The following is a 12,388-nucleotide window of genomic DNA, read 5'->3' as shown; positions in this document are numbered from 1 at the left end:
AGCCTGGCATGCAGTGGCACGATCATGGCTCACTGTAGCCTCAAACTCCTGGGCTCAGATGATTCTCTCACCTCAGCCTCCCGAGTAGCTGAGACTACAGGCATACCCCACTGTGCTTGGCTAATTTTTATAATTTTTTTTGTAGAGACAGGGTCTTGCCATGTTTCCCAGGCTGATCTCGAACTCCTAGGCTCAAGCAATCCTCCTGCCTTGGCCTCCCAAAGTGTTGGGATTACAGGTGTGAGCCACCATGCCTGGATAAAGACACATTTAAAACTTATTTTGAAAGCCTCTTGGAAGAGTCTATGTCACACTGTTAACAGTGTGGGCAGGCCTTCACTTTCTGCCTTACACATTTTGATAATGCTTAGAATTTTAAGACTGAGCACTTATTAAGTAATAGGAGCAATTTTTGGAGAGATTTCATAAACATCTGCAATTTGTCATTTCAGAGAAAACACTGAAAAAATATTGCCTGTTCTTCCTGACTTTGTCCCCTAGAAGTTTTTGTTCCCTTTACCTACCATCATATTTTGTGCACCATTACAAAACACTTGAACTTACTGTAGTTATTTCTTTACAAATGATCTCCCTTGCTAAGCATCCTTCATTTAGCAAATCTTTGCTTCTATGTGCCAGGTCTGCTGGGGGAGGGGAGGGCTGCTGCACTGAATGCCCTTGGGAACACCAACTAGACATCCCACTGCATCTGAATAGTGTCCTATGGCATAGATAGGGCAGTGCCCCATGTCTGCAGCAAAGAAAGGAAAAATAGACATACCACACAATCCAGTAATCCCACTTCTGGGTATACACCCAAATTGAAAGCAAGGACTCAAACAGACATTTGTATAGGTTCATAGCAACATTACTCACAGTATATAGGCAAAAGGTGGAAGCAGTCTATCAATGGATGAATGGATAAACAAAATGTGGAATATATTATTCACATTTAAAAAGGAAGAAAGTTCCAATGCATGCCATAGCATGGATGAACCTTGACACATTATGCAGAGTGAAATAAGCCACTCACAAAAGGACAAATACTGTGTCATTCCAGTTACACGAGGTACCGAGAGTAGTCAAATTCATCGAGATGGAAAGTAGAATAGCAGAATGGGGGCCAGGGAGGGGAGATGGTGTTTAAGGGGTATAGAGTTTCAGTTAGGACAGATGAAAAGTTCTGGAGACAGATGTTGGTGATGGCTGACAACAAGGCATATGTATTTAATGCCCCTGAATTGTGCACTTAAAAATAGTTCAAATGACAATTTTATGTATGTACATTTTACCACAATTTAAAATAAAGCTATGCTACTTGGCAAAAACAAACCAAACATAACAAAGAACCACCCATTTCAGTGGGATAAGTGCTTGAAAGGAGAAGATGGCAGGGATGGGAAAGCTTCCTGGAGTAGGTGACCCATGAGATCCGAAGGATGAATAAGAGTGAGTGGAGACAAAGGGCTCAAGAGATGAGAGCAGGGCGGAACGTGCGAGACAGCAGACAGGAAGGCTTTACTTCAGTGCTTCACCCACAGCAGGTGCTGAATCAATGCTTTCCAAATGAACAAATGAATGCACAGCCCTACATGATAACAGTGACCCAAGTGCAGGATAATAATGCCCCTGAACAAACTGACATTTCCAGAGCCCAGCTGCCTTTCGCTAAGCTTCATAGACATCACTGCATTTGTTTTCACACCTTCACTTCAGACCAGGGTTTTTGTTTTTTTGAGACAGGAACTTGCTCTGTTGCTCAGGTTGGAGCGCAGCGGCGTGATCACGGCTCCCTGCAGCCTGAAACTCTCAGGCTCAAGTGTTCTCCCACCTCAGCCTCACGAGTAGCTAGGACTACAGACGCACGCCACCATCCTCAGTTAATATATTTTTTTTTGTATTGACACAGGGTCTCACTATGTTAGCCAGGCTGATCTCAAATTCCTGAGCTCAAGCAATCTTCTTGCCTCGGCCTCCCAACGTGCTGGGCATGAGCTACTGTGCAGTCCCAGAGATTCCTAAATTCTGTCCTCTGCAAATACTGATGTGCCACAAGCCAGACCCAGGGGTTACCACCAGATTAATGACAATCTTTCCTAATATTTAGAAAAATATATCACTTAACAAAAAATGCTCTCAATTTTACGTTTCACTACCACATATATTTTCTTAGACTTTTAGTGCAAGTTTCCATTTGTCAGCTACCTATCAGCCAGATAAAACAAATGAACAAATGGCAAAAGAATATTAATGCAGAAAGCAGGAAACAAACAGCGAATCACTCTCAGTGTGACAGTCGGGTTTGCTTGTAGACATGTGGGCTTACAGTTATAATTTAATGGCACATACATATGATATAGTCATATTTTTTGCTAGTCAGGGTTTTGTAGTGCATATGATGGGACTAGATAGATGAATATCCTGCATGGAGTCAGCAAACAGCACCATGCGCCTTAAGCAAATTCAACCAGAATGACAGGAGAACAATGGTTTCAGATAGTCAAGTACAGGCCAGGGGTGGTGGCTCACACCTGCAATCCCAGCACTTTGGGAAACCGAGGTGGGAGGATCACTTCAGGTCAGGAGTTTGAGACCAGCCTGGCCAATATGGCAAAACTCTGTCTTTACTAAAAATACAAAAATTAACCAGGCATGGTGGTGGGCGCCTGTAGTCCCAGCTACCCAAGAGGCTGAGGCAGGAGAACCGCTTGAACCCAGGAGGCAGAGGTTGGGTGACAGAGCGAGACTCCTTCTCACACATACATACAGAAATACTCAAGTCTTACAGAAAAACCTTAGTTCCCTGGACTGGCTTGGATGTTTTCTAAAACTCCATCATCTTAATGTTTTAAGCAATTTCTCAGAGGGGCAGTTAAACCTACCTTCTTTAGGTTGATTTTTTTACTATTTTCATTCAGTGGTGACCTTACTTACAGATGCAACATCCCTTTCCGCTGCTGACTGTTCTCTCTAAGGATTAGAAGTGGGAGCCCCACACCCTGGAAAGACCTACAAAGTGAATTCTATACTAAATGTATTTTGTCACCTGGATTTTGCAGAACCCAGGTAGGGTCTCACAGACTCACCTTCAGAGACCACTGAGTTTTCTACAAGTTTATATTGCCATTTATATTACACAATACTCACAAAACCTTTTTTTTTTTTTTTTTTGAGACGGAGTTTCTCGGTCTGTCATCCAGGCTGGAGTGAAGTGGCAGGGTCTCGGCTCACTGCAAGCTCCCGCCTCCTGGGTTCACGCCATTCTCCTGCCTCAGCCTTCTGAGTAGCTGGGACTACAGGTGCCCGCCACCACACCCGGCCAATGTTTTGTATTTTTAGTAGAGACGGGGTTTCACCTTGTTAGCCAGGATGGTCTCGATCTCCTGACCTCGTAATCCACCCGCCTCGGCCTCCCAAAGTCCTGGGATTACAGGCGTGAGCCACTGCGCCCGGCCACAAAACATTTTTATGGAGTACATTTGGGGCCATCTGAACGACTGCCTTCTAACTGCACTGCCATTTGGCGTCAGTGAGGCCCTCTCAGACGCCCCAGAGACACTTGAAACTCTGGACCTTGACTTCCCTGCCCCCAGGCTTCCTCTAGCTTTCCCTCTCTCCATCCAGTCATGTAAACCAGAAACCTCAGTGATACCCTTGACCCCACCTTCCCCACCATCTCACATACCTAAATCACTAGTTCTAGAGATTTTAAAAAATAGCAGCTTTATAAAGAGATATAATTCACATACCATAAAATTTGCCCTTAAAACACACACAATTCAGTGGTTTTTAGTATAGTCACAGTTATGCAACCATCACCATTGATCTAATTGCAGAACATTTTAATCACTCGGAAAAGAAATCTGTATCCATCCATTAAGCAGTCATTGCCTGTTCCCCTTGACCCCAGCTCCTGGCAACCACGAATCTACTTTCTGTCTCTGTTGATATACCTATTCTGGACATTTTACATAAATGGAATTATACAACATATGATGTTTTTATGTGTGCGCTGGCTTCTTCCACTTAGCATGTGTTTGTGGTTTATCCACGTTGTAGCATGTATCAGTACGTCATTCCATCTTATAGCTGAATAATATTCCCCTATATGGATAGTCCACATTTTACTTAACGATAATCAATTAATGGACATTTGGGATGTTTCCATATTTTGGTTATGATGAAGAAAGCTGCCATGAACATTTGTGTATGATGTTTTCATTTTTATTTATTTATTTATTTTTGGAGATGGAGTCTTGCTCTGTCACCCAGGCTGGAGTGCAGTGGAGTGATCCCGGCTCACTGCAACCTCCGCCTCCCAGGATCAAGCAATTCTCATGTCTCAGTCTCCCGAGTAGCTAGGACTACAGGCGTGCGCCACACACAGCCAATCTTTTGTATTTTAGTAGAGATGGGGTTTCACCATGTCGCCCAGTCTGGAACTCCTGAGCTCAGGCAATCTGCCCACCTTGGCCTCTCAAAATGCTAGGATTACAGGCGTGAGCCACTGCGCCCGGCTGTGTATGATGTTTTCAGTTTCAATGTTGACATGTTTTCAATTCTCTTAGTTACACACTTAGGAAGTTTTATAGATTTTTTACCTATTAAGCAGGTCTTGGAAACATCTATTTCACTCTGTCTCTAAGCTACCAACATTCCCTCATCTGGACTAAAGCAAAAGCCTCCTCCCTTCTTTTTTCCAGGCCTCTTCTCTACCTGGCCCAGTAATCCTGCGTTTTTGTTTTGTTTTGTTTTGTTTTGTTTTTGAGATGGAGTTTTGCTCTTTTGCCCAGACGGGAGTGCAATGACGTGATCTTGGCTCACTGCAACCTTTGCCTCCCAGGTTCAAGCAATTCTCCCGCCTCAGCCTCCTGAGTAGCTAGGATTACAGGTACCCACCATCATGCCCAGCTAATTTTTGGATTTTTGTAGAGCTGGGGCTTCACCCTGTTGGCCTGGCTGGTCTTCAACTCCTGACCTCAGGCGATCCACCCACCTCCGCCTCCTAAAGTGTTGGTTGGGATTACAGGTGTGAACTACCACTGAGTAATCCTTTTAGGACAGGAATCTGATCATGTTATCTCATTTTGCTTAAAACTTTTCCCTGATATCCCTGAGGCCATGAGGCCTTCCATCCCACCCAGGCGTTCTTTTAGCTCCTGGGGTGTGCCACAGGCCCCTCCCCATAGGCCCCAGGCATTTTCCTCTACCTTGAAAGCTTTCCTCCGCTCTGTCTGGTTTACGCCAACCCTTGGACCTCCGCCTAGGCAGCCCCGTCAGAAATGCCCTTCCTTGCCTCCTTTGGCTGGTCTGGGCTCTCCTGGTGCCCCGTCCCTGTGCTTCAGTGCCTTTGTCACAGCTGCAGTTCTGCATCTGTTTGTGTGATTGCCCGATTACTGCCTGTCACCCTGCCAGGACTCCGTCTGCTTTGGTTCGCCACTGTGCCCTCAGTGCTAGCAGTTTCTGGCACATATAGTCTCTTGGTGAACGTTTGTTGAATAAACGAACACACATGTGAACACATGCACACGGTGGACAAAACAGCCTTACAGAGGTGTCAGGGGGACTCCCCATTAAATAAGCATTTATGTGAAGATTATTAGATGGCAGAACACGTGATTATCCTGAATGACAGAAGACCTGATATTAGTCATACTTGTTCTGTGCAATATACTTACGAGAACAAGCATTCTCTGCATTGATACTATTGAAATCAAAATAGGTAATCTCATTACAAGTACAACCAGATTAAAGGTTATGTCTTTCCATGGTTAAACCCAACTCTGGTGATTTCGTTTCAGCAAAACAATGTTATCTGTCACATTGAATAATGTTCATTTGCAGTTTTCGGATTTTGTAACTTTATTTAACTTAAACTAGGATTGTATTAAAGTACTTAAACATGAGGACTTATACCGAGATTTATGTTTAAACATATTTAAATAACAATAGAAGAAAATAAATTAACACTGGTATCCAGGAGGATTTTTTTCTTTTAGAAACAAGGTTGGCTGGGCACGGTGGCTCAAGCCTGTAATCCCAGCACTTTGGGAGGCCGAGACGGGCGGATCACGAGGTCAGGAGATCAAGACCATCCTGGCTAACCCAGTGAAACCCCGTCTCTACTAAAAAATACAAAAATCTAGCCGGGCGAGGTGGCGGGCGCCTGTAGTCCCAGCTACTCGGGAGTCTCGAGGCAGGAGAATGGCGTGAACCCGGGAGGCGGAGCTTGCAGTGAGCTGAGATCCGGCCACTGCACTCCAGCCTGGGCGACAGAGCGAAACTCTGCCTCAAAAAAAAAAAAAAAAAAAAAGAAACAAGGTTGATATATCACTCATGTTGAGAACACTGAGGTAGTGGATGGGGAGTTAGATCATGTGACCTTTCAGATTTCTCCAACTATAATATTCTACAATTTCAATCTTTTTTTTTTTTTTTTTTTTGAGGCAGAGTCTCGCTTTTGTTGCCCAGACTGGAGTGCAGTAGCACGATCTCGGCTCACCACAACCTCCGCCTCCCGGGTTCAAGTGATTTTCCTGTTTCCGTCTCCTGAGTAGCTGGGATTACCGGCCTGTGCCACGTCATCTGGCTAATTTTTGTATCTTTAGTAGTGACAGGATTTCGCCATGTTGGCCAGGCTGGTATCAAACTCCTGACCTCAAGTGATCTACCTGCCTTGGCCTCCCAAAGTGCTGGGATTAGGGGTGTGAGCCATTGAGCCTGGCCTGATGTCAATCTTATATACAATCAAGAAACTGAGGCATGAAATATGGAGACTCTCTGAAGCTATACAGAAGGAATTCAGGAGGGAGTCAAAAGGAACAAGCAAAGCATCCTAAACCAGACACCAGACGGACCAGGGATTATTAAATGACAAAACTTTCCTAACCACGAATGCTCCTAAAACCATATTGGATAAAATGAATTATTTACTCGCATCTCAAAAATCTCCAAGGAAGAACTGAAAAACAAAACAAAATGTTCCGCAACATTAAATGAACAAAACACTAGAGAGCTTCTGCTAGGCCAAGTTCAGTTAAATATAAAAAGTTAATTATCACCAAAAAAATGGTAAGTATGTAAAGTAATGCACATGCTAAGTAGCTTGATTTAGCCTTTCCACAATGTATACATATTTCAAAACATCATGTTGTATACCATAAATATGTATGATTTTTTAAAGTAAATTTTTTAATAGAGACAGGGGTCTCACTATGTTGCACAGATTAGTCTTGAACTGGGCTCAGGTTATCCTCCTGTCTTGGCCTCCCAAAGTGCTGGGATTATAAGTATGAGCCACTGGGCATGGCCAAATATATATAATTTTAATCTGTCAATTTTAAAAAGTCAAATAACTTACACTTAACACTTAGGAAGGCTGGATTAATAAACTTTATTAATAATGATAAAGTCTCCCGGATCTTATGTATTCAATGCCTATTATTAATTTTAATGTTAGCCTTCAATAAAAGACACTTTCTAGCACTCGGACAATTTGGGTCATTTAGCTATGTCAACCTGAATGCACCTGCTGGTTGCTTAACAGGTAAACAAAGTGCCAAGGCCCAAACTTGCCGATTTCTTCCTCTTCTTCAATCATACTCGTAATATGCCCTTAAAGACCAGTCTCAAATCCATTCCCCCAGAGGATTTTCTGGCCTAATCCCTCTACCCCACGTTTACTTCTGCACTTAGCATAGTCCACATGAAATTATCCTTCGTGTGTCTAAGGTGCTTCATAATAACTGTCTTGCTTCTTCCATCTAACCCCAGCAAGATGAGAGGAACTAAGCCTTCTTTTGGGCCGGGCGCAGTGGCTCATGCCTGTAATCCCAGCACTTTGGGAGGCCGAGGTGGACAGATCACGAGGTCAGGAGTTCAAGACAAGTCTGACCAACATGGTGAAACCCCATCTCTCCAAAAAATGCAAAAATTAGTCGGGCGTGGTGGCGGGTGCCTGTAATCCCAGTTACTCAGGAGGCTGAGGCAGGAGAATCACTGAACCCAGGAGGTGGAGGTTGCAGTGAGCCAAAATCATGCCACTGCGCTCCAACTCAGGCGACAGAACCAGACTCCATCTCAAGAAGAAAAAAAAAAACAAACAACTTTTTTATTCCCCAAGGCCTGGAACTAAGAGCTTAAAAAGTGCTTACCCAACGAACAAAATCAGGGTATTATCATATAGCCCTATTTCATAACTCCTCATCTTTTGTTTTCACATTTAGTATATTCAAAGACATGGTAAGGCAGTGGAAAACCAATAGTTTTTCATCAAGTTAACTACTCTTGAAATGTTCAGGAGAAAAGATGTTTAAATTTCAACTCTTTGTCTTTGAATGTCCCAGAAATTGGTTTCTAAAACAATCCTTAACATTAAAAATATTTTAGAAAACAGAAGTTGAAAAGGCTCGCAGTGTGTTAGCAATCCTAATGATAACAACAAATTGATTTTAGTAGCAGAAATTGAAATATGACACCTGGAGCAGCATTTAAATTTGGATCTGTATAAACATCTATATCTTGGTGTCTGAACAAAATCAACTTGAAGCTCATTTAAAAATATTCTGTCTGAAAAAAACCTGCACACAATCTGGTTAATGTACGTTTTTTGAACTGAGCGTATAATAAGAGGACAATTTGTCATTTTCATATACAAATAAAAACACTTCGTCTTTTATTACCAAGGCCTGAAGAAACCACAACATTTTAAAAAAGAATAAATGCATAGTTTGTGCTTATTAAATAACTTAGAGTGTTAAGAGGTTGGACATATAATTCTAATATGCTATTTCCATACAGTCTTAAGTTCAAGTCATAAACCTTTCTCAACATTAAAGGAAGCGAAATCGTTTTTTAAAGTATTTGTTTAAAAGGTAGACAACTATTCTTCATTTAAGTACAAGGCAAGAATTTTAGACTGGTTCAATTAGAAATGCTTTGTTTAGCAAATACAATGACTATGGCTGGTAGTCACACTAGTAATCTAAAAATAAAACAAGCTATTTCTGGTTTCACTGAATAAATCATTACAATTTGCATCTCCAATAAAGGAGTCTAAAATTTAAAAATGAAGTACTCTTTTCCCCAAGAAAAGAATGTATGCTTCTGAAACAATGTATCTATAAATAAGATTAAATAATACACATTATCAACAAGAAATAAACAGTAACCCTGCCACTATAAAAATGCAAGCCAAAAGCCAATTCACACTAGAATCTTAAATACCCACATACTGGGGACACTGCAGTTTATTGATCTACAGTCAGAGCTCTTAGCCAGGTGTTGCAGCAGAAATATAAAATAATGTTACTGCATTCCTCACTATCAAAGAGAATACAAAATTAGTTTAAAAAGTCCTTTCTGACAAAATAATGAATTCCTCCCATCCCCCTCCAACAAGGGAGCTTTTCTAAGGTGGGGGGGAACCTATGCCATATAGAAATAAAGAATGCAAAACGTATACCTCCGGCCTCTTTGATGCTGCACTGCTTGACAAGCTGTTTGCATGAAAATAATTCCCTTCAATTCAGGAAACTCAAGGATCTCAAGATAATCTTGAACAACTTTCCAGTCTGGGATCACGTAATGAGTCACATCACTAGACAAGAGTTTCCCATCTGGAACATAATTCAAAATGTAAGAGATTAGACAATGTTTTCAAACCTGGTTTATTTAAATGTCACAGTGCTCTGGCATACAAAATAACTTCCAGTCTTAACTCCACGGTGGGAGTTTTTAAAAGACCCAAAGCTCAGGTATATTGAGCACCCTCTTTTTTTTGGAAGCTGTGATAAATACAAGCTCAACGTGGTTTATGGTGTTGCCAGAGGTGCCGGAGAGGATGGCTGATTTAACAACGAACAAGCACATTTTCAGCATAACCTGAATATTTCAGTGTTACCTCATCATTGACAAACACATTCAAATGAAGCACCCCCACATTTATACCACTTGTATATGATGCCCAGCAATTTCAGGTTGGCTCTGTGTCAAGCTTCTGCACGTGCTCAGCAGCCTCCAAGAGCCAGAAAGATTGAATGGAGAAAATGATCCGTGCAAGCAACGGGCAGAGGTGGGGTTTCCACCAGGCCCGTATCTGAGAGCCGGTTAGCCAAGCTCTAACTGAAATGTTCATCTTAATCACAATGTCTGGAGGATTCCAAACATTCGCTGACAAGGACCCCCATCCCATGCTCATCCTCCCATGGGGGAAGAGAGCCAGTAACGTGCATCGTTCTATCGGCCACCCTTGCAGCCTAGAAACCAAGGACAGGGGCCCAGGAGTCCCCAGTCCAACCTCCCCGTGACTTTCCTCTCCAGTGCGGGCCCAGATAGTTCACAAAGCTACGGTGAAGAGGCTCTCCACCGGAGGGAAAGTCTGGGGCACCAGTGCGGCTATGTCAGGAAACCTGTGGCTGCAAAGCAGACGATGTCAGCTTCGGGAGCTCCAGGGGGCTCCCGGCTCGGGACCTCCCCATTTCTCCACCGCGCGAGGTTGCGGCGGGAGGAACGCTCGGCTTCCGCGCCCTTGGGCCCCTCTGAGGAGCCAAGCCACCCGGACTCCGGGATGGGTTGCGGGTCTCTCGGGCCCTCCCACTGGACAGAGCGGAGCAGTCGGGGAGTCCCGGGCGGGGCACCCCGGAAGCCGCGGACTTGGGCCGCTGGGTCCCGACCGGCAGAGGGCTGGGTGTGAGGCCGGCGGGTGGGCGCAGGCCGCGGGGCCTACGCCTCGGTGTCCCCGCCGCTGGCGCTCCGCCTCTGGGCCGCGCTCACCCCGTCACCGCAGCCGCCCGGTCCCGCCCGCTCCCGCCGGCCCCGTCCCCGCCCCGGCCCTGACCGTGGCTGCAGGCGGCTGGCTGCGGGCAGAGCGGGCTGTGGCAGGGCACGCAGGGCCGCAGGTAGTGCTCGCGCACGATCCGCAGCGTGCGGCCCTGGAAGGTCCTCAGCAGCAGCACCTTCTCCCGCTTCTGCAGCATGGCGGCGTGTCTCCGGGAGGCCGCGGAGCGGCGGGAGCGGCCGGCGCGGCGGAGGCGAGGCCGCGGCTTCGGGCCCGCCCCTCGGCCCTGGGCGCCGCGGCTCCGGAACCGCCGTAACTGCCGCACCCGGGGGAGGCCCGGAGCCACACGCTCCAGGCTGGGGCCCGGCCCTCCCGGCCTCAGTTTTGTTCCCTTCCCTCAGTGGCCTGGACCAGGGCGGAGGGTTGGAAACGACCCACCCCAGAGACGGAGGGAAGACTAGGATGATACCTGGACGGCAGGTGAAGAAGGGCTGGGCGCAGCTGTCCAAGATTAGGAGTTTTTGTCCCCCCAGGTCCATGTGGGAATGGAGCCGCCGTATTAATACTAATACCTGGTAATTAATGTTTTCTCTTCGTTGCTCTCGCTATCTCCAAACGAGGTGAAAGACTCACCAAATAAGCCGGCAACCCTGCTAGCCCAACATTTCTAAAAAGTTGTATTCATTTTAAATTACATGTACTTTTTTAAAAGATTTTTTCTTTTTTTGTAGAGATGCGGGGGGGTGAGGGGGGCGGGTCTTGCTCTGTTGGCCAGGCTGGTCTCAAGCGATCCACCTGCTTCGGCCTCCCAAAGTGTTGGGATTATAGGTGTGAGCTGCTGCGCCTGGCCTTTCATGTTCTTTTTAAAATTTATTTATTTGTTTTGGTATCCCTATTGAAGTTATCATGTACTTATATATTCAAACAATGCAGATAAAATGAAAACCAATCTCTTCCCTTGAAGCACTGTTCCACTCCAACTTTTATAGCTTTTGCAACCTCTGGCAAAGGATTTCTCCTTTAAACTGCCACTGTGCCACAATCACAAACGTACATGTTTGTATTAATAGCTTTTTTTTTTTGGACAGGGTCTTGTTCTGTCAGTCAGGCTGGAGTGTAGTGCATGATCACGGCTCGGCTCACTGCAGTCCCCGAACTCCTGGGCACAAGCGATCTTCTCCACCACGCCTAGCTTTTTTCTTTTCTTTTCTTCTTCTTTTTTTTTTTTGTAGAGATGGGAGTGTCTCACTATGTTACCCAGGCTGGTCTCAAACTCCTGGGCTCAAGTGATCCTCCCACCTCAGCCTCCCAAAGTGCTGAGATTACAGGCGTGAGCCACTACGCCCAGCCTGTACCTCTTGATAAAGAGATACACACCCTTGTTTGGATAGAATCCACTGTTCTTCCAAGCACTCAACTAAGACTTTTGAGCTGCACTAGCAGCTTTATATATGTGTCCCATTTAATTTCCACAAGTCAAAGGAATGGGGAATTATCATTCATATCTTATAAACTATAAAGCAGGGTTAGGGAAGTTAAGTGGCCAAGGTTACCCAGTTATTAAGTGGTGGGATCAATATTCAAGCCAGAATCTGACTGAATTCAAAGCAG

At 44.9% G+C, this 12,388-nt stretch overlaps 1 protein-coding gene across 2 annotated transcripts in view; it reads right to left on the bottom strand.

Annotated features, from left to right (window-relative positions):
* Positions 1-11,269, bottom strand: part of DIS3L (DIS3 like exosome 3'-5' exoribonuclease) — a 41,912-nt gene extending 30,643 nt beyond the window's left edge. Inside the window, exons 1-2 of one of the 2 annotated variants that reach the window (XM_008016206.3) lie at positions 11,247-11,269; positions 9,464-9,617 (exon numbers count right to left, since the gene is read on the bottom strand). In XM_008016206.3, coding sequence (XP_008014397.3) covers positions 9,464-9,507 — 44 coding nt within the window. In that variant the 5' untranslated portion in view covers positions 9,508-9,617; positions 11,247-11,269. Of the gene's footprint in view, positions 1-9,463; positions 9,618-10,837; positions 11,050-11,246 lie in introns of those variants that run through there. The other variant, XM_008016204.3, reaches the window with a different exon arrangement.
* Positions 11,270-12,388: the final 1,119 nt, after the last annotated feature.

The sequence above is a fragment of the Chlorocebus sabaeus genome, chromosome 26 (genome assembly GCF_047675955.1).
Source record: "Chlorocebus sabaeus isolate Y175 chromosome 26, mChlSab1.0.hap1, whole genome shotgun sequence".
Taxonomy (NCBI): domain Eukaryota; kingdom Metazoa; phylum Chordata; class Mammalia; order Primates; family Cercopithecidae; genus Chlorocebus; species Chlorocebus sabaeus.
This window is presented reverse-complemented; position numbering and strand designations above follow the sequence as displayed.